Consider the following 23,665-nt stretch of genomic DNA (forward strand, 5'->3'; position numbering starts at 1 on the left):
ATTATGAAGTGTGGAGTTACATGCAGCATAGGTCACATTTTTCTTTTTAAAAAGCAAGTTTCTAGCCTTGTCGCTGGAAAGAAGAGGATATATTTGAAAGTGTGTGGGCAACGTCTCACTAAAAGTTCAGAAAACAGAGAAGTGGCTGAATAAGATTTTTACTACTTGGGGCTGGGACATTAGTGCTCTGCAGAGTTCCATTTCTTTCACTTTAACTGGCAAAATCACAAGAAATTATGCCAAAAGGATTTGTTTTTGTTTTTAAAAGAGAAATAAATTTTGCAATGTAAGAGAAATTGTGCAAATTAGTCTAATCTACATCACAGAATCATTTAAACAAAACAAAACAAAACAGAATTTGGATTGTCTGGGCATAGAATGCCATTTCTTCTTTTGTAGCATGGAATTGTCTATGCCAGCCAATTCCAGTCTTTGAGTAGAGGGCATAATGGAAGTTTGTGGAAAGTGATATGGAATATGCAGGAGAATATAGTTTTCAATGAACTCGATAATCCTTTAGTAGGTGAGGCTGATGGATTTGACTTCTGCTTATGAATAGCGTTCAAAAGGCACTTACTCCTGAAGAACGGCCTAAAACCGATTACATGGTCATGGGAATGCAACCCATTGAGATGCCAGAATCTCAGCAAATGAAATAGACACTGGGAATTACAGGAACAATATATTTCAAGATACAGCTAACTGCCCCTCTCAGAAAGGCTTTCCCAGGAGTGTGTGTGAGAAAGGTGGCAGAAAACCATCCAGTGTGCTAGCAAATTTCCATCCCAGCTTCTTATCAGGGCCTCAGCAAGTACAAGATAGAAGCAAGTTTAAGGTAGTATTCTAATCTCTAGGCCCACTGAGTCAGTCTGACAATAATATACAGCTCAGAATTAATGAAGACATATGAGAATGTTTGCATTGCAAGGAGACAGAGATAAGAAGAGGTGAAAGGTCAAGTCCATTAGCAGAAAATAACATTTTAATTCATGCTGCATTTCAGGGGCTTAGCTTGTTCCCAGTGCATCCACAGTTGACTAACTTGCTGCTAAACAACCACCCTATTCAAGAAGGGAGAGAATAGTGGGTGTAGCTCGCCATTACTAAAATGAATTGCCCTGGTCTTTCCTTTCTTAAGCCCATAAAAGAAACAACGAGCCAGAAGAATAAAAGGGTGTATTTAGAAAAACTAGCTCTCTATTCATCAACTCACCTGAAATTTCTTCTTCGCCACAAAATACTGCATCCGACGTATCACCTTAATGGCAGAACGGTGATGTTCTCGCAAGCTGTGGGAAAAATGAGAAGGGCGAGTCAGGTGAAAAAGAGCATCCCTGCCCAGATAATAATGATAATGACCCTCAGTAAGTGCTTTGGTAACAAGTGAATGTTTATAAAAGGGGCAACAATTCTTCCTGTGGACACAACATGCTACTATTATTGTGACAAAGGACAAAGCAGCTAAAATCCAAAGTTTTATCTGTACGATTTAGGCTAGGACCTAGAGCCATTCACTGTATTAAGTAGTGAGGAGGAGTGTATGAAACCTAGCCCATGTCAAATGAATCCATCCAGTTATCTTTCCCTCAAAAGTCACAGTCATTCGTTTTGAAAAGTATAGGTTTCAAATTTCTGTGCTTGCTGATACACAGGATTCTGGAAAACAAGCACCCTCACATTTTATTATGACACCCTCCACACACACACACACACACACACACACACGAAGTGGGGAAGGAGAGCAGTGCAGCCACAACTTATAAAATGTTTTCTTCCCTCACATTATTTTTCAAAAAATATCTACTGCCCTGTCTGGATGCAAGACCAGCTAAAAGGCACTACACCATTTACATATGTAATCATGAAGCATATCAGAACATAAAAAGTAAAACAAGAAAAGGCTGCATTGATTTAATTGGAATCTGAATATGTCAGAAAATGAAGCTTACATTACCAAATATCTGATGAAGAGGGTTTTTTTTTCCAAGAAAATAAAATAAATAAATATGGTAACAGGGAGATAAAAATAATACTTTGAGAGTATTTTTGCACAATTATTTTTAGTAGAGAAGTATAGGGTAAGAGCGCTATAAAGAGCAGTTACCACTAACCTCAGTTGGATTACTAGAGAACTAATCTTGAGTATGTGGTTTGAGAATGCTGCATTCATTTTGTGCCACACGCCCATCCACGCCATCCCTTAAGTGAAATGTTTAGTACATTATATGAAATTATTATTTTTTTCTAAAAAAAAGTGCCTATTGTATTCATTCCAACAGATGGGAACTGTCTTTGTGCAATATCTCACTATGTATTGCTGGATGTGTGCCAAGCAAGACTGTTCTTTTCATTCAAGGCAATAATTAATAGCTTCACTAAAGTCAATTTAATACTGGTGAAAGACAAGAGTGAGACGACTGCCCTCTAAAGAGACAGAGTCACAGTAGCAACACTATAAACTTTCTCAGCTCTAAAGCTGGTGAGGATAGCTTCATCCCATCTATTGCTTGCAGGTATCACTAAATGCCCTACTTGGTGCCACTTGGTGACAACAGTTTGTACAGCTTGGACTGAGGGCACTAGGCAGAGCTGGCATCACGGGTAGGCATGATTGAGCACCTGCCGAGGACCATACTCCAGCAGGGCCTCATTGGAACAAGCCCCCTGGAGCTGCTCCTCCACTTCACCATTGCAACCTGCTGGTTCACTTGCCTGTCACTCTGGCCAAGACAACAGTGATGGGGAGAAGGAGGAGCAGGAGATGCCACTGCCTACTTGTCACTGGTTCCCTGCCTGTCACGCAAGCGATAGGAAATGATGAGAAAGAGGAGGAGGGGCTGGTGACAATAGCTGAGAGAAAGCAGACTCACTGAGGGAGGGGGCCCACTGAGGGTCTCCTGCCCAAGGGCCCTTCAAAACTTGGAGCCAGCACTGGCACAAAGTCACCGTTGTAACAGTTTCAGATTTTACTCCCTGTAAGTATGAACCATAGTTTCCATTTGAAATATACTGAAGAGATGGGAAGATGATATTACATTAAACTGCTCTTTAGCCATCCCTTTCTGTAAGCTTGTAAGCACTTCATTGTCTCCTTATCTAATGTGTTAGGAACAAAGCCTGACAAAACTTGAAAACAGGACAGTATTGTTCCAAATACAAAACCACAATGATGTTAGCAATCATAAACGTATCGGCTTAACACACACTTTAATATTTATATGCTCACTAGTTATACCCAAAGTTAAATGACATTCCTATATACTATAATGGAAGCATAGTCACTAATGGCGAGATTTCTATTGCTGAGTAAAGTAGTTGTAATTATTATTATGGTTCATATAAATTAAATACCCCCCAAGCAATGAATGGCATATTAAAATACAATAAAATTCCAATAAAATATGATAGATCAAACGATCAAAACAATATAAGGCACCAAAATCAAGGCATCGAGGACAGGAAAAAATAAAACATTCCCATCTGAAGGATTATGGAGTGCTTTTCCAACCCTTTGCATCCCACACACTTAGGGGCTAGAAACCTGAACAGACAAATGATATGCTAAAAACACTGACCCTCATTTAGTGGGCAGTATCCTTTTGTGCCTGTGCACAACTCCTTGTGCAATAAGGAATTATTGTTTCTATAAGCAACCCAGAATGAGCAGAAATGCTCATTTCCCGGTCAGGTCAGGTGAGCAGAGCTTGCAGAAGGGAGCTGCAATCAGTGGGAGTGCAGCGGCCTGTTTGGATACTGCTGAGTATAAAGAGCTCCCCACAACATAATTTTGTATTTCTCTGTGTGTGAGGGTGTTAAATTGTTATTAGCTTCCACACAGATTTCAAAGCAAGAATGAACTTTCCGGGAAGGTGGCTTTTGCAGAAGAACTGCCAAAAAGATGCACACGTGATTCATCCAGCCATGCTTCCCCCACACTGCAAGCCCTTTGAGACCTCTGACATAAATGTACATTTTAAATATATCTACGGTGAGCTTTTCCACTGCACTGATAGCGAGCATGCATGGCGGCAGCTTTTGTACTAGAGCAATGAACCACAGGAGACAATAACAGTGCAAAGGAAGCTTAGGGAAAATTCATATATGCTTATTATTTAAAATTGTTCCATAATTTTATATATACGTACAAATAAATAATTCATGGACTTAAATAGCCACAATTAACTGTAATATTACTGCGCTATGCTTTGGAAAATCATTGTAAAGGTACCATTAAAGTAAATTTCTTAATACCTTTCATTCCTATTCATAGTCAACTTGCCATACCTAACATGACAAAGGCAGGAAATTCCGAATGTCAAGTCTACACTTAGTTTAAAGTTTGAATTTCCTGCCTTTGATTGATATGAATTATTGTCTGAATGGCATGTGTTAAGTTTGCGGAACATATCCCCCAATTTTAATGTAATGTTTTTGGTTTTGCTTGCTTTGTGTGTCACTCTGTGTGTGTATTCAAGCATGCACGTGTTCACATTTTGTCTGATTAGCAATTTGAATATGGAAAATCAGGAAAATAATTTATACAGTTATTTAGTATTCAACTAAATATTATAAAATGCAGCAAATAATGATAGAAGTAATTCAGTATGGATACAGTTGGATTAGTAAAATATTCTAGAACTGAATTCCCCTGCCCACCATATGCAAAATATTTGCTACAGTCTTTTGCAAGACAGGTGGATTTAAAGGTCATGTATCACTTTCATTATGACTTCAATAGAGGAGTGCTGTTTTTATTCTGTACCTGTTACGTTTTTATTGTATTTTAATGTATTTTATTGTTTTAATCTATTTAAAATTGTTTTGTGAGCTTCCTTGAGTGCCATCTTTTGGTAGAAAGGTGCAGCATAGATCAATCAGTCAATCAAACACAGTTAAAATATATTTACAAAATAACATTATACTATGGTTGATACATATTACCAAACATATCCATAGTTGTTTTTTTTTTTTTTACTGTTTTCTGGATTTTAGACCGAAGACTAAATGAAAACACAGAACAAGTACCTTTTGTTGTTGACTTTTTGGGTTCTTGATTCGCTTCCAGGCACACTTCAAGGTGCTGGTTTATAAAGCCCTAAACAGCTTGGGTACTGAATACTATGGAGAATATCTGCTCCTGCACAAACCGCACCAATCCCTTCTTTATTTGTAGGTTGACTGGCAATGACATAGAGCACTGTGCCTTGGCACTGGTGGGGAAGAACCTACTCAGAGAGGCCAGCCACACAGTCTCTGTGGGCTTTTAGAAAAATCCCCCAGAGCGCTTCAGCTATTGGGGGTATAGAAATGTAAAATTTTTAAAGAAGGAAAAGAAATGCAAAATTAAAACAAACTAACAATTTTTATTCCACCAAGCATTTGATTTAGCTTAGTTTTATTGGGCTGGATCCAGACTTAGTCACATTTAAAGTAGACATCAATGGGATTTAAGTTAGTCATTACTAACTTACTTCTGGATCCAACCTATCAACAAGTACTAAATTTTTGATGCTTCCTCTGCTGAATATTTAATGTGATTGCATTTACTTTATGAACTTACTATATTTTAGTAGTTTCATTGTTTCTTTAATTGTGTGCCACCTTGAATCCTTCCTGACAGAAATGCTGGAATATATATTTTTAAAAAGAAAGCAAGAATACTTATTTATTCTTTGTCTTTAGCATACCAGATTTAATTATACATGTTGAAACCAAGCTGGCATCTGTTTTCTGTGCAGGCAAGCAGTGACACCCCCCCCCCCCGTAACAAAATATGGGGAAAGAGATCCGGAACACCCACATGAAGCGATTTCACTAGTACATTTTAGGCTAATGAAATCTTTCAGCATTTAGTCTCTTGAGAATTTTGGTATAGAATTTGCTGTAGTCCAAGGTTAGTCTAATCTTTTCACACATTCTGCTATTCCCAGCAAGGTATTCATGATGGATTCTCTCATTGCTGAGCTGTGTTTTACATGGCGATGGGCTGAAGTGGATTAAGTTGCACCTCCAGATATTACATAACAGGAAATGAGGGACCACAGCATAGGAGGATTGAAATCAGAGTAAACCAACTATTGAATACTATGGATGCTACTTTACTTCCTTTTCTTTTTTTATCCTTTGTTGGAACTTGGCAACCAGGTTTCAGATGTTTATGAAAGCAGGCTTCTTTCTAAGGACTAGAATGCACATACCTTTTGCTTATTGAGACAGATAAACAAAGGACTATTACCTGTAAAAAAAAACATGATTTAACAGTAATAAAGCGATTGATAGCTGTTGGCAATTAAAATGCTCTAACCAGGATAATTGGAGCCCAAAGTAAAGATTTTTAAGGAGTTTTGACAAAATTAGTGATGTGTGCGTATGTGTAAGAGAAGAGCTGGCTTATACTGGTGAGCAAGGGGTTCAATCTGATATTTCAGTGCAATAGTGAAAGAACTGTGACTGCAGATTCTTTTCCTGGCTCACACCCAGCTTTGTGACATGCATAACATATGCACAAAGCAGGAGGTCAAACTGGATCAGTCACCACTTTTCTCTCGCCAGCCATGAGTCCAGTGGGCTTTTTGCCTTTAAAAAATATTTAAGTGCTGCATGTTTATATGTATGCGCATTTATCCTTCAGCCCCTGTATCCTTCAGTCGTTCTGTCACTGAGACCTAGGTGAAATGAACTGAGAGGAGCTGATCTGTCCCAGTTGTGCCATCTGGGTACTCTGTGGAACACCAGGAGAGGCTCAAGAGTCGGTGGGGGGATGATATATATACTGTATAAGGACTCCCTCTCCCAGTGTCCTGTCTAAAGGGGTACCAATTTTGAGTGTTTATACCTTGTATTGGAATCTCAGGACAGATTAGTGACTCTGTTAAGGTACCACCCTCCCTGCTGCCCAACAGTCTCCCTACCTGAGCTGATGAAGGTGGTCTCAGACTTGCTGATGAGGACTCCCAGTATGGTGACTAGGGAGACCTCAAAATATATGCTCAGGCTACCTTTTCAGAAGTGGCTCGGGATTGCATGGCCACTGTGCCAATCATGGGAGTATTCTAGCCTTGATCCAACACATATTGTGGACTTGTTTTTCCCCCATGGAATTTTATTGTAATTTGAAATGCAATTAAAAATACAGCCAACAGAAAAACACACACATGTAAATACTACAAGCTCATTAAAGAAACATATTGATTATAATCCTTAGGTTATCATGGATATACTTGTAGCGCAACTAGAGTAAAACAGCTTAATGAGAAGCTCACTATCTAATGTAGGGGTGGGGAACTTATGTATTGGACTATAACTCCCATGGCTGATGGAAGATGTAGGCTAAAATATCGGGAGGGTCACAAGTTGACTACACCTGATCTAATGAAAGGTTGGATATATAAGTTATATAACATATATAAAGTGTGTGCATGTATAATTAAAAAAAACAACAACCATAGACCAGTAGCAGCCACTTCTCTGTGTGGGAGTGGGGGACCTATCAGAATGATCCACTCTTGGAGTTGAATGGAATCCAAGGGAACCTTGAGAGTTCTTAGGGAGTTTCCAGTTGGTATTATACATTCTCAGAAAGTCTGTTGTTTGCAAGCTGAAAGCCCATAATTATTCTCAGACCCTGTAAAGGTAGAACAGCCACAGTTCTAAATTCACAGTTTGGGCAATGCTCCTAGTTCCAGCTCTGTCATTGGAGGCAAAAGTGATCTTCACGGCTTAGCGAATCTTCCACCAGCTTTGATTGCTGTCCAGACTGTGACCATTCTTGGACAAAGATAGGCTTGCTTGCAGTAATCCATGTTTTGGCAACCTCCAGACTGGACTACTGTAATGTGTTATATGTGGGCTACCTTTAAAATTTTATCCTTTAGGGGGGCGTGTAACCCTATGCAGAACAGAGTGGACAGATGAACTACCCACCAACAGGACTCCAGTCTTTTCAGGACTGAACTTCAGTTTATTGGCCCTCATTCAGTCCATTACTGGGCCCAGACACCGATTTCGCATTTCCACTGCCTCACCTGACCGAAGCTGATTTTGCATTTCCACATATCTCACCAGTGCCGAAACATCTACATGGACAACACCTACACCAAACATCTACACCAAACAATTGGTGGTCAGGAAAGGCGGTGGGGCCAGGAGAAAGGGGTGTGGCCATCTGGGGAACCCTGGGGAGCTAGATTTGGCCCCTGGGCCAGAGACTCCCCACCTCTGCTTTAAAGCCTTTCATGTCTCAGAATCAGGATGCTTGTTGGACCATCTCTCTCCATATGAGTCTACCCACCCTTCATGGTTATCGTCAGAGGCCCTTCTCTGTGCGCCTTTGCCATTAAAGATTTGGTGGGTGGTGATGAAGGAATGGGTCTTTTCTGCTGACTATGGAACACTCTTTCCAGGGAAGCCTGCCTAGTGCCTACTTCGATATCATTTGGGCACATTTTAACTGTATGATTTATTCCTGGTGTTTGGTTTCTAGGTTGGACTCATATTTTATTGTTATTCTTTGGTTAATGTTGATTAATATCTATTTATGCTGTATTGTTGTATGTTTATACTTTATTATAAACTGCTCTGGGGAATTATTTTTAAGGGAAAAGTATAAATGCCAAGGATGAGGCTATGAATAAATAAAAGAAGAATAAATTGCAAATATTTAAAAGACAGTTGGGTGTTTAAAAAGAAAGTTGTGAAACTTCTTTGGGGATTAGAGGGGTGCGTGGGCTGATGAGGCCACCAGCCAATAAGCGCCCTCAACTGACTGATCTTCCTCACTGAAGCTCCACTATGCTGAAATCTTGCAGAACCTTTCTTCTTTAAAGAACTCACATCAGAAAATGAATTAGTACATCTGTAATAAAGCAGCAAAGCTACATCTATCACTCTTGCAATGGGACATTTATTTATTCAATTAAAAAAAATTGTTCACACATTTGTTTCAGCACTGCAACTTCTAGAAAAGTGGCGGCTCGAAAGGATTTCTTTTATAATGGCTGAGAAATACTATGGGAGTTCAGCTTGCAAAGAACAGCCTTTCTCCCCAAATCAGAATGTGTAATATGAAACCAACTAACAGCACAGTGGCATGTTTTTATGGATTCAAAACGGTTGAAGAACTAGCTCTGTTTACCCTTTCCCTGTCAATTTTGTCCATGTACAAACCAAAACAAAAACAACCCTTCTTTGTGTACACGTACACGATACAATTGAAGATTAAAAGAGTAAATATAATCCAAGGTCAGTACATCCCAGAAAATGCCTAAAAACCCCAGCAGTTTTTATTTGCTTCCCTGAGGACACAACTTCAGAATTGTCCTAATGCAGAGTATTTTAAAGTAGTTAGAGCATAATCCACCATTCAGCTTGTTCTTTCACCAAGTTTTATTTAAGCAGTTTATCTTCTTGCGATTAGGATTTCTTTTATAAAGAAATACCTGGTAAAAGCAGGCCTCTGGTTTTGAATGTCAGGCCATATTTCAATGAAGGAGGGGTGGGGGTGGGGGAAAGATCTTAATAGCAGTACACTCTCTCAACATAATCTTTTTCAGGCAAAGGAGAACTAATGCCAACACATTAGATACAATTCCTCTAGCACTAGAGATGATCTAAAGACAGTTTGTTTATTGTCTTGAAGGCTCCCATCCTATTATCCTGAATTTTTATCGGCTTTTCAGTTGGGCCCCTTCAATACGATGTCTTTAAAGATGGAGGGAATAGAGCCAAACTACACATATGCCTGACAAATGCATATACCTTTAGTCCAACAGCCCTTCAGGGGGGCAACCTAGTAGGGGGACTGTGTGGGGTTCATGATTTGTAGTGGGGAAAACAGCAAGCAGGAAAAGAATTAAGCATCCCCTCTCCCAATCCCCTGCAGTTGCTTTTTCTCTTTCAGAGAGGGCTGACAGGCTACAGTTGCACACATTTACGGGTAACATGCAGTTTTGTCTTTTCTAAAACAAATTATGATGTAAAACCCAAGACAATGCTTAACCACACGTTCTGCTAAGGACCAGTACCATAGTTCCCAACACCGGCATAACCGTCTTGCTGGTGCTAGAAGTCTGTTTTGGCTCCCTATAAATAGGAGCAGGTGGAGTATATTAATCAAGTTGCAACTTCTAATAATGTATTTCTGTGTCATTTGACTACTCATTATTGATCCATGGAAGAACATTATCGAGACGCTTACCCTGGGTAACCACTGAGATCGGGATAAGACATAAAGGGGAAGCCATTTTTAAAATGAGCAGATTTTAAAAGATAAATTCTGTGCATTCATTCATTCATTCATTCATTCATTCATTTTTTACAACATTTGTATACCACTCCACCTCCAGACAGATTTTGGAGCAGTGAACAGGATAAAAGAATAAAAACACCATGTTAAAATAATTATTATTTCTAAAAAGAAACAGAGTTTTGATAAAGCTGTGGCCAGTCACTCATGGAAGACTTCCTGAAATAATAATGTTTTCAGGAGGCGCTGTAAGCAACGCAATGCTGGCTCCTGCCTGACTTCCAAAGGCAGGGAATTCCATAGGAAGGGGGCCACCACACTGAAGGTTCTTCTCCTGGTGGAATCCAATCAGGCCATAGGTTATAGCCTTTTTAGACAATTATTTTGTTAATAAGGGGATTGTAGTAGACATAATATACCTTGTTTTCAGTAAGTTAACTAGAATGACTGCATACATGTATTATTTTTATCATTCTCTTATATACCAACTATAGTAATGGCTAATAATAGGGAATGAACAGAATGGAAGATATCAACATCAAGAAGATATCAAGACAACAATTAAGTTAATAGAGGAATACTACTTAGGAGACCTAGAATTCTGTTCTGTGCTTTCCGTTAGTGGCTTGAAAGAGGACAAAGGGAGTATATTTGATCTGTTCAAACATAATGACCCTGTTCGCATGATCACCGCAGCCCACTGTGGTTTATTAAAGCCACACTAGGTTGCAGTGTGTGCTGGTGTCCATTTGGAATATTCAAGCCATGGCGGGCAGTTGCCATGCCTTACTGTGACATCTGAACCTGGTGAGGGTGGGTTGTTGGTGTGGTTAACAAACCACCCACAACCAGTGGGCTGTTTTAGAGTTGTGGGTGATTTGTTAACCACACCAACAAACTACCCTGCACCAGGTTCAGACATTATGATAAGCCACAGTGACTGCCTGCCACTGCTTAAATATTCAAAATGACCACCATCATGCACCGCAACCCACTGTGGGCTGCAGTGATTGTGTGAACTGGCCCACAGATGACATATTTTGAAGAAACAAAGCTAGCAGATGGTAGAATTCAGAATTATACTGAGTTTAGGGATGTCAGAGGATATCCAGTTGGGCCTCAAGCTCATAGATCCCCACACTTGCCAGTCTCAGTGCACACAAAGTTGGCAACCATGGGAATCCCTGCTTATCCCCGAGTGTCATGTTCAGCAAAAATTGTGGGTAAGCTACTTTTGTAAATCGTGATATCCACAAAATGGAGGCTATAAATAGCACAATTTATGCAAAATTACAGGCATAAATGGTTTAATTAGACCATTCACACACATAAATGGTGCTATTTACAGCTGCCATTTTGTGGAAATCATGATTTATGTATGTAGTTTACGCACAATTTTTATGCAAAATGGTGGCTCATGGAAAGAAGAGGAGCTACACACCGCTCACCTGTGGCCCATCCGGTGGCTTGCCCAGAGTGCTGAACAGGGTTGGGTAAGTGGCACTGGTCCAGCGAGCGGCGCATGGGGGGGGTCACCCATCCCTGAGAGATATTTGGAGAAATGACTGAAGGCTATAAACCAAAAATCAGCAACTCATAAAAAATATGACTCATAAAAAATGAAATTCAGCATAACAAAATTGATGAGATATTCTGGCAGTAATACTGCTAAGATGGGTATGTGAATTACAGGATATCACAAAATAAATACCAACTCCAGTATGTAAGTGACTACACAGAAAAATTTAAATTGAACACAAATAAGTGGACTTCCATTGGTACAATGGCATTTCCCTTTCCTCTCCTCACTCTTGCAACCCTCTCTGCTCCAAATCTGCTCTGGAGCATCCCCCAACCCTCTAGAGCAGTGGTTCTCAACTTTCCTAATGCCGCGACCCTTTAATACAGTTCCTCATGTTGTGGTGACCCCCAACCATAAAAGTATTTTCGTTGCTACTTCATAACTGTAATTTTGCTACTGTTATGAATCGTAATGTAAATATATGATATGCAGGATGTATTTTCATTGTTACAAATTGAACATAATTAAAGCATAGTGATCACAAAAACAATATGTAATTATATATTGTGAAATATTTATTTCTAATAGATCCATTGTTATGGGATGGTTTGCTAATGAAAATAATATATAACAATAGCTTTAATAATACAATAAATGATACATGGCATAGTTCAGTTAATACAGTTCATTAAAGTTTCCTATGATTTACCATTCTCTGCGTTGTTGTTTTTACATACCTGTTACTATCACAAGGGGGCAGTATCCACATCAACCACAGCTGAATATAAAAAGACCGATCAGCATCCAGATTAAGTTCCCGTGGTACAGATATATTTTTTGCAGTAGTTGATGATTTTACAGTACATGATTTTACATTTACCCAGTAATTATAATTCATGAAGTGTCGTTTTACCTCCAATACTGCTGCTTTCAACACAATAGCTGCTTTTAACAGAGGAGCTGCTTTCAACACAGCAGCTGCTTTCTACACAGTAGCTGCTCTCTACACATGTGTGACTGGTCCGCATAAGTACATTATGGCGCCAACCCTGTCCCATACACCTGTATTTGTACGGGGTGTATGTGATGGGGTTGGCGCGATGATGTCATCACGCCGGGTACTCGAATGTGGGCGTATCTGCATGTGGGCGGACCCTCCTGGAGACGGATAGAGGAGCGGTGTCTCGATTCCTAAGACTATCGGAAATATGTGTTTTCCGATGGTCTTAGGCGACCCCTGTGAAAGGGTCGTTCGACCCCCAAAGGGGTCGCGACCCACAGGTTGAGAACTGCTGCTCTAGAGCATATTTGGTGGGTCCAGGGAGGACGGTGAATCTGTTCCACCAGTGGTGTCTGTTCCACTGGTGGATGAACACAGTTGAATACAACCCCATGCCTAGCATCCAAAGATCTCACTGTGTGAATAGAAGGCCCTTCCGCTTGCCTGGAGGTGTGTGCCACACTGATTATCCCCATCTATAACCTCCCCACAAACTCTGAAAATTGGCTCCAGACAGTTTGGGGACCCTCAAGAGTAGCTTTTTGGGGTGCAAGGGGCTGTAAACAGAAGGGGAATTGGTACCTCCCCAATAACAAGTGCCCATTGTTCATACAAAAAATCTTTGAATCCAAGCTACTGTAAAATATTGTGACCAACCCTAATTCAGCAAAGTCTTTGGGAGGATTCAGGGCCAGGGGTAGATTTATCATGCGTATACAAGCCTCCCTCCCCACTGATGGGTGCTGAATGCATGCTATCACAGGGCTGATCTCCATGATTACTAGCAAGAATATCCCTCTTTTGCAAATCTGAGACCCATGGTCAGGACTGAAGCCCAGTGGATGCTGGAATGTCTCCAAAATGTGAAAAGGATAACAAAAGGAAAGAGACCATCCCAACTAAAACTGAAGGGGCATAATACACTATTTTTGTTTTAAAATGTACAAAATGTACAAAATATAGAATCCTTGATTAGGAAACAGAGTTCTCAATTCAGGGTTCCTCTCCACTCCACTACTTTTTATTATTAATCTTGATTATATATACAGTATAGCTCTGTTCTCTTTCGGAATCTGAAGTAATGAATACTAACATGAGACTGAAAAATGTGGCCCTGGCATATAAATAGCTCAATCCTGCCAGGGAAAGGTTTCACAGTGCAGGTTGGACATAATCTTTCTTTTCCCCAAGAGTGCTATAGGGTTTCTGAGCAAAAAGAAAGAAAACTGAACTAACTATGTAGAAGAAACAGTTGCAAATGATTTTAGCACATATACTTTTTGTGGGGGCCTCCTCTGATCTATGTTACTTGTACCACTTTTTAGTGTTTTTTAGTTCATGGTTATGCAAGATTAGTTGTATATGAGCAAGTATCAGAAAAAAAGTCTGCATATCAAATTGATGAATTACTTTCTAATCAGGCTTCATTACAAGATAGCTTTAATAATAATAATAATAATAATAATAATAATAATAATAATAATAATAAAAAAAAGCTAAACCTTTCCTGTAATACAAGCATACAGATCCAAGCATAAAATAAAAAATAAATATAAATGGGTTGTATTGAAAGGTGCATGCTCTTACCTTCCCTGTGAGGTGGAACAGGCTAGATATGGTCTCTGGGTTATTTTCTCAGAATTAGTGCTTCTACCACTACGTCTGGGGTACACAGAAGGGGCCTCCTCGCAGATTGTTGTACAACAGGGCATACCCTGGTAACGGTGCATTGCGCCGGCTAATCCTTCTACCACCTGATCGAACCGCAGCTCGGCGGTGTGGCGGTGGCTACATTTTGGTGGAGCGGAGTTTGGTCTGGACACAACACAACGACGACCGCTAAATCTAGAGACTCGGAATTGAGATCTGTGGCATTTATTTACGGAGGACAGAGCTTTTAGCAGACTTCTTCTGGTTTCTCCTTAAAAGATTATAAGCAGGGGTTTTAAATCTCCTTAAAAGATTATAAACATGTGCCACCTCCTGCCACGCTGGCGAATTCGGCGGTGGCAAACTTTTTTTTTTTTTTTAACCAAAAAGTGCTAAAGAGGTCAAATGTATCTTGTTTGCAAACTAAATTTGACTGTTTTAGCACTTTCTAGCAACTACAGTGCACTAAGGAAGCAATCCTACTGGGATAGGTGGCCACCTCTGAACTCAGAGGCGACTGCCCATCCAATGCAGGGCAGGAGAAGCACGGAGCGGATCGTCCCCTCTGTGCTTCAGCCTCCCTGCATTTGTGGCTAGACAGCTGATTTCGGCTGTCTAGCCGTGGGAAGGTGGAGCAGTGGAAGTGGCTGCTGGACGACACATTGGATGTGTCGTACAGGCATTTTTGCCCAGAACGCCCCAGAACACCCTCCGGAATGCCCCTTTTTGGCCGCTCCACGCTCCTCTAGTGAGTGTAGACTGCGGGGCCATTCCAAGCTGCCTGCAAGGCAGAGCGGGAGGGGGGGAAGGTCGGTTCTCAGGGAACTGACCTCGGAGCACAGGCTCCAAGGTTGGTTCCCGGAAACCCATGTATCCTATGGCCATCTAGTCACTGGCTAGTGGCCATAGGATTGCTCCCTAAAAGAGTCAAATTCCTCTTGCAAACAAGCTCAATTTAATTAGGACCCAAGCATGGGCAAGGGATCTGTGTGTACATCTGCCTGCCCATGGACCTTTGCAGTGCAGCAAAGAGCGTGGGCCAGTTAGAAACAAAAGTTAATACTCTATTTTCAACAATGTAAGAAATATTTTATCTAGACAGGACCTATGTTGCTGTTGTGTTTTAGGCCATTTTCACATGTGAGGTTCAAATCAGCATTGGCTCAGTTCAAATGCTCACTTGGCCATGAAATTCACCTTGGGTCAGTCCCTCTCTCTCAGCCTCACTTGTCTCCCGGAGTTGCATGAGGACAAAATGCAGAGGAACTATGTATGGTGCCTTGAGCTTCTTTGAGGAAAGGTGGGATTAGGGATGTGAGAATCCATCCCAGCTCGGGTTCTCCAGGCGCCTGATCCCAGCTTGGGTTCTCCAGGCTTTCTCCCCGCTTGCTGGCCCTCCAGGCTGCAGCCGAGCGCCCCCTCCATGCTCAATGAGCAGCCCGCAACTTCCCCGGGCCTGTTCGTCTCTGTGCCAATTGCCATATTTAAAAAAAGAAGAAGTGGTGATCAGCAGCACTTGCCCATAGAGTTATAAGCAAAATAGCTCTGTGAACTAGAGTCTATGGGCGATTCACAGTGCTTTTTGCATATACGTCTATGTGCATATAAGTCTATAACTCTATGGGCAAGTGCTGCCGATGGCCATTTTTGAAAAAAACATGGCGATCGGCACAGAGATGAACAGGTATGTTGTGGGCTGCTCATCGAGCACAGAGGGGGCGCTCGACTGCAGCCTTGAGGGCCAGCGAGCAGGGGGGAGCTTGGTGGGCACAGCTCAGTGGGCGCGGGTGCCAGCGGTCTGTCAAATTTGCAGACCAAAACAGGAGCCCACAACATCCCTAGGTGGGACATAAATGTGGTAAATAAAGAAGTGTTTTACATAAATGGACAGTCAGACATAATGATTCCAGCTTCATAAACCATAGTTTATGATGTCAGGAATGAGCATCAGGCCTGCATGCTTCCCCCTCACTTGAACACCTGCTTTGGTGCTTTGATTCTGGTCATAGAAAACCAAAGTTTCATGTTATGTCCAAAGCAGGGAAGTGTGGCTTAATGTTGGTTTACTACCCAGGATCTGAAACCTTGGTTTGATCCTGGTTGTAGATCCTGATTAATAAAATTAACAATAAACCACAGTTTCCAGTTTCAAATGTAACAGGAAACTGGTTTACTTTAATCAGGGCCCAATCTACATGGAGATGCTTTCTGAGGCGATTCAGTTTAAAACTGGATTTTCATCATTTTGGATTTGCTCCTCCATGTTGCCAGCTAACGCGGTGAATATCTGGGGGAAAACCCGCTGTCACCAGGCAAACGTCCAGAGATACCATATTATTTTGTGCATGTGTGGGCTGAGTCCTGCAACCGAACAACTCACATCAACAAGTTTCCTTCCTTCCTTCCTTCCTTCCTTCCTTTTTTTAAAAAAATATTTATTAAGCTTGGTACAAAAGAGTGGAGTTTTTTTTTTTTTAAGTCATCCCAAAAGCAACATGCTGACTTTCTTAGAAGTAAGCCTCATTGATGAGAATGTACTTCTGAGCAGACATGGTTATCCATGCCAGCTAGTTGTTCTTTGAAGCAAAGAAATAAAAAGGACAAAGGAGAGAACATATCTCATTTATTAAGCTTATTAGAAGGTGCGATGATGCTCAGGTACTCACTCCTTCCATTCCTGTCGAATCCACCCTTAGTTGACACAACTTTCCATTCCTCCTATTTTTCCATTTCCTGCCCCCCAGAGTAGTACCACAAGTTTAGGACACACTGAGTCCCAAAACTACTGGATGTCCTGGTAACTGGAAAATCCGTCACAAAACGACTTTGCGAAAATGCAATTTTTATAGCAAGAAAACTGGGGACTGATACAGATTGAGGGTAACGTTATGTGTCATGCCCATGTGTGAGGCGCAGTAGCACTGCAGTAAATTCCCTGTGTAGATTGGCACCAGGACTGAAGCACTGAACACATTATGCAAGGTGAGGGAGGAGTCTGCGTGGTCTGGCACTCATTCCCAGCTTCATAAACCACGGCTTATGTCCGAACTGACCCAAAGATAAACGGTGGAAAATGTGTACTTCTTCCGTGTTGCGTCCCATATTATCTATAGTCCCACATAGAACGAATGCCATGAGACGTTCAAAGGCATACTCAGGCGCATAAGCAGGGAGTGGCTAGTGGGACTGAAATCCCTGGGCCTTTTTAGCTCTGAGGCCAGGCATCTCATGCCATTATTATCCATCAGTTTCAGTGTGGTCTGTGGCAGCTGGATCCTGTGTTGAGGGGGGGAATGGTGTGCTAATCAGCTGCTGTGCCAGCACACTGTAGGGTGAGGAGGACAGGAGAACTGCGCAAGCATGCTTGAAGCTGCCTGTGGGGGGAGGAGCCTCAGGCCCCAGCAGGCCAGGCAGAGAGTGGTGTGATGTGGCCGACCTACTTCTCGATCCAGACTTCTGGAGAGGTGAGAGAGAACTGCATTGGGAACCACACTGTCCATCCACAACACAGGCAGTGCAGAAGAAGAAAGGAGGGCTTTAGTTGCCTCTGCTAGTGAAACCTTGCCACCAGGGCTGCAGCAGACCACAGCGGCTGTAGGTGGGCTAGAGTTGTTGGGGTGAGGGTGGGAGGAGAGATGGTTGGAAAAAAGGCCCCATGTATGCTGCTGCAGCACTGCTGTGTCTTCAAAAAGTGTAGAAGAGAAAGGGAGTAGGATAGCCCCCCCAAGCCATACATGGCTGTTGTTGTGCCACTGTTGGGGGGGGGGGTGTCAGGAGAGGCCAGAAAATATCCATATGGCTGCTGTGCATAACCACCATCCTCAGGGGGACAGAATAGGAGGAGAGAGGCCCCCAAGGGCCCCACAGAGATACTATGTGAATGTCAGAGGTGGGGCTTTTTGTTTGTTTTTACTGAAAGTTGGCCTAAATTTGCATCTCTGCACATAAATTAGCATCTGCAAAACTTTTATGGATATTTGTGTCCTGCCCAGAAACTCAGTTACCTGCTAGTATGTTAATTATTTACTAAGTTTTACTAATTTAATAACAATTGAGTAAGTGAATGTATCATTCTGGTCCTCAATTTACTGATCAAACGGAAAAGAAGGAGAGGGAGGGAGAAATATTATAAGTCACCGTTATTTTGCTACAAGGAACAGATTTTTTTGTAAGAACACAAGGAGTTAAAAAGCTACTCAGATGCTTGTGGAGCACCAAATTTAAAACCAAGAAAGATTATGAGAAAAGCTGCTGCAGGCTGTCAAACCTCATTAAGTTAATGGAACTGGTAAATTGGCTTCTTTCCAGCACATGTACAAAGAAAAGGGTTTTCAGTTAAAGAGTGAAGGGGATCCAGTTTCATCTTGGCTGTTCAAGAAGATTATTAGCTATAAATAATGGCTGCAGCAAAATGACTTAGGTGAATTTCATATGTGCATGTTCATCATCACAACATCAAGTAAGTTTCATGCATAAAGCAGCAGGCACAGCACTTTACATCCCCTCAAAATGGAGGCTGTTCACAGCAATGCCTGCGAATCATCAAGAGTAATGGAGATACATCTATGAATGCAGGAGTTTTGAATAAGATGGGGAGGGAGAGAAAAGAGGAGGGAGCAAAATCCTAATTGTTTGCAATAGATTACATACGCCTCTTTCTTGATTTTAGAGAGGAAGTGCTATCTGCAGTTTGCCACTTGGGTATGCGATTGGGCCAAACGCAAGCACGCAGCAAAGTACGTAGCTGGCCTAGTACTGCCATCATTCATTTCTTGCTGCTCCAAAGACTGCATGCGGGCATATCAAGGTGTGCGTGTGCACTGATTCTGTTCTGCCTTAATTGGTACGGACTGGGAAACACAGGAGCAACTGGCTGCGTTCAGTGTGTTCTCTCTTTGTCCCTCTGGCAAAGGGAAAGGGGGGATGTGGATGCTAGCTGCAGAGCCCTATCCAGCTTTCCCTGCTCTTTCTTCTTTCAGGTGAGGAGGCAGAAGGAGCGCTGTGAGAGCTGTCGTAGGGTTGCCTCAGTTACTTTACTCAGTTACTTTACTGCTGGTCAGCAGTGCACAGCGTGTGTCCATAGCAGTCCTGTAGAGCTGGCAGTCTTGACCAGCTCTCTATGTGCTGAGATGAGGGTTTCCTTGGTGCAGTGCTGAGATGGGAGAAGGAGGACAAGCAGAGCAGGGGTGCACGGGTAACCTGTCCCCCTGGAACACATTATCTGCATAACCCGATGAAATAGAGGAAAGGGCTCTTTACTTTTAATAGTAGAAGGTTTTTGTGAACCACCCGGAGAGCTTCAGCTGTTGGGTGGAATAGGAAAAAACAAACAAACAAACAAACAAATAAATAGTAGATGACAGAATTTCGGCGGGTGCATCTTTTCTGGCTCCTGCAACATAATGAACTGCATCTGCTGAATTTCCCTCTACTTCACCACTATTAAAAGTCCAAGAGTCTGTTCCACTATAGCAGCTGGTCACTTCTGGAATTTTTATACATTTCTTTTAAAAGAACAAGTAATTATCAAATGTATTCATTGTTGCCATAAAGTACGTTTATTGGTGCTTAATCTGTTAATAGTTAGAAGCGCGGAACCAGTTTTCCGTGGAGTTATAATCCCATAGTGAGTTTGCTGATGATTGACTCTAACTGCTGACTCATGCATGAGCATTTTTCCCAGTGGCCCTTGCTATTCATTCCAGCCCTTTGTTTAATGGGCACATAATTGAGTGATAAGCTATCACATTCAATACTACTATCATATACATACACTTGAATTTTTAAAAGAAAGAAATCTAAGAACTAGTAAATGATAGAAGTAAAAATTATAGAAACTTAGAGTGGACCGGGGGGGGGGGGGGCAGACTTCAGGCCTGAAGGATGTAATTGTTTTTTACTAGAAGCCTGAGATCCATCAGCTAGAGCCTGGTGCAGAAGACGTACACCTAGAATTAAAGAATTATGAGCCCAGGAATTTGTTTTGAGTACCAGAACTGAATGGAGTGTACACACAAAACTCCACTCCTGGTTACCCCAAGCTTTCTTCATTTCAGAAGTATAATTTAGGGTTTGAGGGAAGTCATTTTGTTGGTGCTACTGTTAAATGACTGGGAGTCAGAAATCCTTGCTGATCTACAGCAAATTACCCAGAGATCAACCAGTAGATCCAGATCTACCTTCTGCCCACTCCTTTCTTATCGAATATCAACCAGCAACAGCAAACATTTTGGCCTGATCATCCAGGAGGTGGGGGAGGCTTAATTCCATTGATCAATATAGGTGGGGGCTCTTGATACCTCTGTCCCCCCCCCATCACTTCCAGGATCCATGAGTTTGACCCAGTGACTGCAGTTCATGTTTACAGGTAGCTCTTTTAAGAAGGCATCTGCTCTACAGACAGATGATTGACAATGGAGAAATGCAGGTTGCTTACCTGTAACTGTAGTTCTTCTTTGTGATCCCTGTGCATCACACATAAGGACAATTATCCCTATGCATCACACATAAGGCCCTGCATAAGTCTGACAGCGGTAAGCCTCTAGTGAAAGCTGTAGACGTGGTCACTGCTTGCGTGGAATGCACTCCAAGGTGATGAGGGCACTCCAATCCTGACAAATCATAGGCCAAGCCAATGGTTTGCACAATCCAGGAAGCCAGTCTTTGGGAGGAGACAGGAGAACCCCTAAGGTTTGGGACTGGCAGGAAGAGCTTTAAGGTAAAATATGCTGGCATTTGGAGCATTTTGACCCTGCCCCTTTTGCCTTCAGCCCCATCTACCACCACTGGAATGTGGTTGCTGAGAGCTTCTTCAAAATGGAATTTGACCCTCAGGCTGAAAGAGGTTCTGCCCCCTGTTCTACATGATTTGAAATGGACCCAATTTTCCCACAAGGGCACCTTCAAGCAAGCAACTTCCCATGCAAAAACTGAAGTAGTACAGTTGGCATAGGAGGACTGCATCAACCTACTGACCCTTAGATGCATTAGCACAGAGGAAGTTCTATAAACCTACAATATTATGCCAGTGTTTTATGTAGCAAACACATAAAATGTGGCATTTTAAAAAGCTATATATTTATAGCTTTTAAAAACCCTAACATACCCATACCTGAGTACTCAGTTTGGGCTAGGATTCTGAGACAGCTGGACACAGGTGTCCACGCTTTGTGTGTCTGCTATGGGAGTGTTCGCACAGCAGTCATAATGTGTATAGCTGATGCAAGTTTCTAGCCTTGAGGGAAATCTTGCAATGTTAAAGGTCAAGAAAGCACAATGTATTGGTATGGGGATTTTAGTGTTCAAAAGGAAGGAATAATGCCAGAAACAAAAATATTCAGCCCTTTGCTAACACTGTCACTGACAGAAGCATAGATACAAGAAATAGACATGTGCCAACTTGAAAATCAGATTGACACTGCTGCCTCATTTCTGATCTATCCAGTTTCAGATACTACAGACTTTCATTTCTTGCCGACCAGAGACAAATCCAGATAATTTACCTAGATGTATACTCTGGCAATTCCTTGAGCCAAATTCCTCCCCTATTTCCACTCCCCCATATCTGTACATGTCTGCTTTTACTTTGCAATTACTGGTGACTGATTTGTGAATTCTGCCAAAAAAGTAAACACCAGCTTCTCTGCTTATGAATGGAAGCTTTATCCTGTTACTAGGATTTCAGCACAAAACAAGCCAACTCCAGTAACCAGCTAAACCAAATGTGAAAAAGTATGCATAACTCTTTGAACAGACATCTGGGGCAGCAAGAATGCCAAACGCAGTCCAGTATCTACATGTTATTTTGGCATACCCTGGGACTAACTACACATTACATGCTACCACATGTAACAAAACAGGAAACATACATTTGATATCCTGCAAGAGGAAAAGTCACATGGGGTGTGTGATTCGGAGCAGAGAAACAGAGGGAGCGGAAAGGTTTTTATGCTTTGCCAGAGCGAGGCTGCAATCCTATGCACACCTATCTGGAAGGAAGCTCCATTGGACAGAGTGGCACTTACTTCTGAGTAAGCATGCAGAGTATTGCACTGATTGCCAGTGTGCAGGACTGAACAGTGAAGCTATCCCCACCCAGTGGGTATAACGTTCAGATAGGATTGCACTGCTACATTTGTGTGTGTGTGTTCTATCCAAAGTCATATCTAGGACAGCGATCATAATGAATCTGTTAAAAATGATCTACAGGGAATGTCATTCTGGCATGGATCCATATTCTTGTATATAGGAACAGAACCAACCATACTAGAAAAAATCCTTTTCATATTAGCTACTTTTCTATTTTGAATTTTCTCTGTAATTTTAGAATCACGTAAATAAACCGTTTCCATGCTGACTTCATCCATTTCCACTTGGCAAGAAATTTCCTTCCTATTTTGCTTCCAAGTAAAACAGTATTTTTAAAGAATCTTTACTTTATTTACCTTCTTTGCGCTGGCCACTATACAAATTTATATACATATGAGTAAAAAGCTCTTAATTTGAAATGAGTGATATCAGCATGAAAATATGTTTTATATAGACATTTTTATCATTTTTTAAAAAATTGACACAAAATGAAGGCAAGCCTTAAAGCATGTTGTCTGAAAGTATTTGACCCTCACGGAAAGCTAAGCAGCTTTGGTTACGGTCTGTGTTTGGATGAGAGACCATCTGGGAATCCAATGGATGCCACCTAGGCTCCAGGGAGAGAAGGTGGGATGCAAATATATAGATATACAGAGAGATGCATAAATAATAAAAAATACATCCAGATGCAAAAACATGTTGCGCAATGTAAAGTGTGTGAATGGAAGTACTACTGCTTTATTGCATTCAGTAGTGTAGTGTGGGGGCAGGGGAGGGGAGGGGACACTGAAGCCTAGCTCTAGGGCATCTTTCAGAACAGGAGTGATGACATCATCTGGCAGAGCCCAGGGAAACTGATGGACCCACCTTGGTCTGGCAAGTGAATGAGCTGATAACAAGGCTTTCAAGCTTTACTACTGTTTGTGACAGATTAGCTTTGAGCAGGAGTGCAGAGCCTCTTTCAATCTAAGGGCTGAATTCCATTTTGGAGATGCTTTGGGGGGGCAGTGGTGGGCAGGGCCAAAGGAAAAAGGGGCAGCAGGGCCCAATTCCCCAAAGTGCCAGCATATGTTAGCTTAAAGCTCTCACTGCCACTAACTAAGCTTTAGGAAAAGCATTTCAACCTTTTAGAATGGGTAAGAAACTGCACAAAAGCCAGGAA

General features: G+C 41.7%; 1 protein-coding gene across 4 annotated transcripts in view; it reads right to left on the reverse strand.

Annotated features, from left to right (window-relative positions):
- Window positions 1–23,665, reverse strand: part of KCNQ1 (potassium voltage-gated channel subfamily Q member 1) — a 487,838-nt gene that overhangs the window by 147,681 nt on the left and 316,492 nt on the right. For all 4 annotated transcript variants that reach the window (XM_084855710.1, XM_084855719.1, XM_084855702.1 and 1 more), the window contains one exon: window positions 1,214–1,289. In XM_084855710.1, coding sequence (XP_084711836.1) covers window positions 1,214–1,289 — 76 coding nt within the window. The remainder of the gene's footprint in view (window positions 1–1,213; window positions 1,290–23,665) is intronic.

This window comes from Heloderma suspectum, chromosome 1 (assembly GCF_057233095.1).
Source record: "Heloderma suspectum isolate Gila_16-S chromosome 1, 16-S_ref, whole genome shotgun sequence".
NCBI lineage: Eukaryota > Metazoa > Chordata > Lepidosauria > Squamata > Helodermatidae > Heloderma > Heloderma suspectum.